This window comes from Pelodiscus sinensis, unplaced genomic scaffold (genome assembly GCF_049634645.1).
Source record: "Pelodiscus sinensis isolate JC-2024 unplaced genomic scaffold, ASM4963464v1 ctg50, whole genome shotgun sequence".
Taxonomy (NCBI): domain Eukaryota; kingdom Metazoa; phylum Chordata; order Testudines; family Trionychidae; genus Pelodiscus; species Pelodiscus sinensis.
In genome coordinates, this window is record NW_027465948.1 from 716,817 (window position 1) to 720,824 (window position 4,008).

The 4,008-nt window shown below is 66.5% G+C and overlaps 1 protein-coding gene across 1 annotated transcript; it reads left to right on the forward strand.

Annotated features, from left to right (window-relative positions):
* The first annotated feature begins 762 nt into the window (after positions 1-762).
* On the forward strand, positions 763-3,234 carry LOC142825324 (maestro heat-like repeat family member 5). The gene is made up of 7 exons (XM_075917263.1): positions 763-865; positions 1,135-1,230; positions 1,393-1,497; positions 1,892-2,027; positions 2,257-2,351; positions 2,600-2,752; positions 3,113-3,234. Exons 2-7 carry the CDS (start codon positions 1,225-1,227, stop codon positions 3,128-3,130), a joined length of 513 nt encoding a protein of 170 aa, XP_075773378.1. The 5' UTR covers positions 763-865; positions 1,135-1,224; the 3' UTR covers positions 3,131-3,234.
* The last annotated feature ends 774 nt before the right edge of the window (positions 3,235-4,008 follow it).

Genomic DNA, 4,008 nt, shown 5'->3' on the forward strand with positions numbered 1-4,008 from the left:
GTTGCCCTCCCCTCTGCCACCCTCTCTCTTCCCCTCTCCCACCCCCTTTTCCCAGTCTCCCCCAGTTTTGTTCAATAAAGACAGATTCCATTTTTGAACACAATTGTCCTTTATTTTGTACATCAAGAAGAGGGGCTAGGGAAGGGTAAGTGGAAGGAGTTGAGGGCGGAATGGGGTACGCGCCCCCGATGGGGAGGACTGGGCTGGCAGAAATGGGGCAGGTGTGGGGTGCCGGACAGGAAGGGGGATTCGGGACAGGGAGGGGTCTCCCCGGGCCATGGGGGGCTGGAAGGGAGCCGAGCGGGCTGCTGGGGATGCGCCTGGGGAGCAGGGATGAGGAGATTCAGAGGCTGGTCACCAGGGCAGTGAGGGGCAGGAGACGGCCTGGGGACAAGGACTGAGCTGGTCCCGGTTTGGGAGGGGGGTGCTGGGAGGGGCCCTGTGCCGGGCAGGGGGGCTGCAGGGCAGCGGGAGGCAGTGGGGTTGGATCCTGCTGGGTGGGGGCGCTGGCCGCGTGAGCGTCTCTTGGGGGCCCCAGTCTCACACGCCCCTTTGTCTCCTTGGGTCTCCCAGGAGATCATGGAGGCCTCCCCCCCACCTCTGGTCTTGGCCAATTGCCTCAGCGCCGCCTGCAGCCTCAGGTACCGACCCCCCCCCCCCCCCGCCGACTCCCCCCAGAGCAGATCCCCTGGCCAGGGAGTGGGAAAGTCTCTGTCTCCTGCTGCTCAATTAACAGTCTCTGCCCTTCTCTCCTGCCAGCACCTTGCAGCCTCCCCTGCGGGCCCAGCTCCTGAGCCCCCTGCTGACGGCGGCCGTGGGACAGACAGTGTCTGGGGACTGGCAGCAGGAGCCCATCCACACTCAGGTACGTCCCTCTGGGCCCTGCTCCCGGGCTGGGCTGGAGCTCCAGAGAGGAGGGGGGGGGGCAGAGGGAGGGAAGAAGCTGCAGGTTTGGATCCTTCCCTCCAGGGTTCCCGTTGCTCTCCCGGGGGGCCCGTCCCTTCCATGCCCAGCCTGGGCTCCTCCCTGCTCTGCGAGGCGGCTCAGACCCTGCTCAAGGCTGGACCCCGGAGCCAGCGGGTGGCCTGGATCCCCCAACCCCCCTCTGACCCAGGGCTCCCCCTTGTCTTGCAGCAGTTCATCCGGGCCCTTCCCTACGACCTCCAGGCCCTACTGGCGAGCCTCCTCGCCGAGTCCCCAGACACCGCCCGGCTGCAGCTCATAATGGAGGTGAGCCCCGTGGGGGGGACGGGGCCATTGTCCCTGCTTCCTCGGGGGGCCGAGAGAGGAGCAGTGTCAGTGGCTGGGGGGGGCACAGTCCGAGAGGAGCCCCAGGCTCTGCCCAGAACCGGCGCCTCCCTACGGGTCCTGACCTGCCTCTTTCCCCCCCAGCACCTGAGCCCGTGGCTGGAGTCCCGCCTGCCCCAGGAGCGAGCCAGGGCCCTTCGCAGCACCACGGCCCTGCTGGGAGTCGCCACCACCCTCCCGGGGTTTGACGTAAGTGACCTCGGAGCCGGGGGATCTGGGGCTGCAGGGCGCGGGGCTGGGAGTGTCCCCGGGAGGCAGAGGCAGGGCTGGGAATGGGCCGGGAATGGGCCGGGAATGGGCCGCGTTCTCCTTTCCCCGGGGAGGGGCGACCCTGGGCCCTTCAGGGGGGCTCTTGAGGGACTGGGCCTGGGGACTGGGGAGTGGCCGTCAGTGGATCCCCTTGTTCCACCCCCGGAGTGACCCTTCAGTCGGGGCCATTGCTCAGGGTTGTCTCCTCGCAAGGCCGCCCCGCCCCGGGAGGTGTCTCTGTCCGTCCCCCGAGCTCAGACCGGCCTCGGCGGCCGTTTGCATGGGACGTGCAGCCCCAGGATGCTGAGGGACCCCCCCTCTTCTCTCCCCTCAGAACTCCGCCGACTGGCTGAGGATGGGTCACCACGTGGCCCAGCTGGGCCTTTTTATTTCGGACCCATCCGAAGACGTCAGCCGGCTGGCCCGGGAGGGGGTGCACAGCCTGTATCGACTCCTCCTGCACCACAGGGGTAAGGAACCCAGCCGGGACCTGGGCCCCAGGGACACCCTGAGGGTGCCAGCGGCGGGGGGAGGGGACCCAGCCCTTTTCCCCCAGACTGGCCCAAGGGGGGATGCGTCCCTCTGTCTTCCCCTTCTGCCCCCTGTGCCCCTCCATTTGCCCAGGGATGCCTGCAGGGACCCGTGGGAGGGGAAGGGCTCAGACCTGCCAGCAGAATGACCCTGTTGTGTCTCTTGCAGGCCTCAACATCCACCAGGCAGAGGACCTGTGGTGCAGACACTACTACAAAGAAAGATGGGTCCTGGCTCACAGCAACAGCGTGCGGGTGGGAGAGGTAAGGACGCGCTGCCAGGGCAGGGCAGGGCTCGGGGGTGGGGCTGGCTGGGGCCCTCGTGGGGGTAGGAGGGTCTTGGGGGCAGGAGGAAGCTGTGACCTGGGGCAGGGGTTGGGGTGCCGGGTGAGGAGAGCGTCTGGGTGCAGGGTCTGGAAGGGAGTTTGGGGGAGGAGGAAGCTGTTTTAGCCCCAGGAGTTGGGGCCGGGCTCTGGGCCGTCAGCTGAAACCTCCTGTGCTCTTGATTTCAGGTCTTTGGGCAGCTCTTCACAGCAGAGCAGGAGAACTGCTTTTTGGACAAGGCTCTGCTCGCTGCCCGCTCCCCCCTGCGGCGCCACAGCCAGGCCGGGCTGGTCCTGGCCCACGCCCTGCATGGGCAGGCCCATCAGCTCCTGGAATACATGGTGAGCAGCCGGAGCAGATCAGGAGAGTGGGGCAGGGCCAGGGTCTCCTTCCCATCCCCTCAGGGAGTCCCCCGCCCCTTTCCTCAGGCTGCCCCCACCCCACGTCCCTGCTGGCAGAATCCCTCCTGCCCCTGCGAGCGTCCCTGGGGGCGGGGGAGGCTCTGAACACAGAAACTGTCCTAGGAGGCGGGAGGGGGCCGAGGTGTCAGGAGCTCTGGGGGGGGGGGGGGGGTCAGGAGCTCACCCTGCGGGCCTGACGGGGGGTGACCAGAGAGCAGGGGGGAGGAGGGTGGAAATGCTGGGGGGCCAGTTCCCCTGAGTCCCCAGGGATGAATGTGACGGATTCTGCTTCCCTTGCAGCAGGAAGACACCCAGTGAGAGCAGCAAGAGCTGAGGAGCCAGCAGCTGCGTCCCCCTCCCCCCAACCCTCCCAATTGTATTGAATTGTATTTACATTCTCATTAAACAATGTTTCAAAAAACATTTGGATCAGGCTTTGTCAATAATTTGTAATGGGGGGGGGCATTTTGGCAACTGATCAAGGGCCACATTTCTACCGAGGGCTTTGGGGTCTGGGACGGGGTGGTTGGGTGCAGAAGGGAGCTTAGGGGTGGAGCCTGGGTGCAGGGGGGGGGTATGATCTGGGGCGGTGGATAGGGGTGCAGGGTCCAGGAGGGGGTATGGGCGCAGGAGAGGACTCTGGCCTGGGGGAGGGGCTCTAGAGGGGTGCAGGGTCAGGGAGGGAGCTGTGACCTGGGTGAAGGGGGAGCAGAAGGTTTGGGGGAGGGGGTGCGGGTGCCAGAGAGGAGTCTGGCCTGGGGGAGGGGTGTCGGGGGGGTGCAGGGTCAGGGAGGGAGCTGTGACCTGGGTGAAGGGGGAGCAGAGGGTTTGGGGGAGGGGGTGCGGGTGCCAGAGAGGAGTCTGGCCTGGGGGCGGGGTGTCGGGGGGTGCAGGGTCAGGGAGGGAGCTGTGATCTGAGGGAATGGGGGACGCAGGTTCAGGTGGTCGCCTGGGACAGGCAGTCGGGGAGGGGACGTGGGCGCCAGGGGCAGGCTCTGGCTGCGGAGGTGCCTACCTAGGCAGCTGCATATGGGGGAGCCCGACTGTCACCTGAGGGGATGGGGAAGCTCAATTTTCAACTGTGGGGAATGGAGGAAATACTGTGGAGTGGAGGGAGCGAGATGGGGGGGGCTGAATTGTTCCCGGAGGGGAGATCTCCCTGGCTTGGGGGGGGGGGCGTTTCCAGCAAAGCCCTC

Coding starts and splice junctions, on each gene's coding strand:
- LOC142825324 (XM_075917263.1), top strand. Junction 1,498..1,891: donor CCACCCTCCCGGGGTTTGAC/GTAAGTGACCTC, acceptor CTCTCCCCTCAG/AACTCCGCCGACTGGCTGAG. Junction 2,028..2,256: donor ACTCCTCCTGCACCACAGGG/GTAAGGAACCCA, acceptor TGTCTCTTGCAG/GCCTCAACATCCACCAGGCA.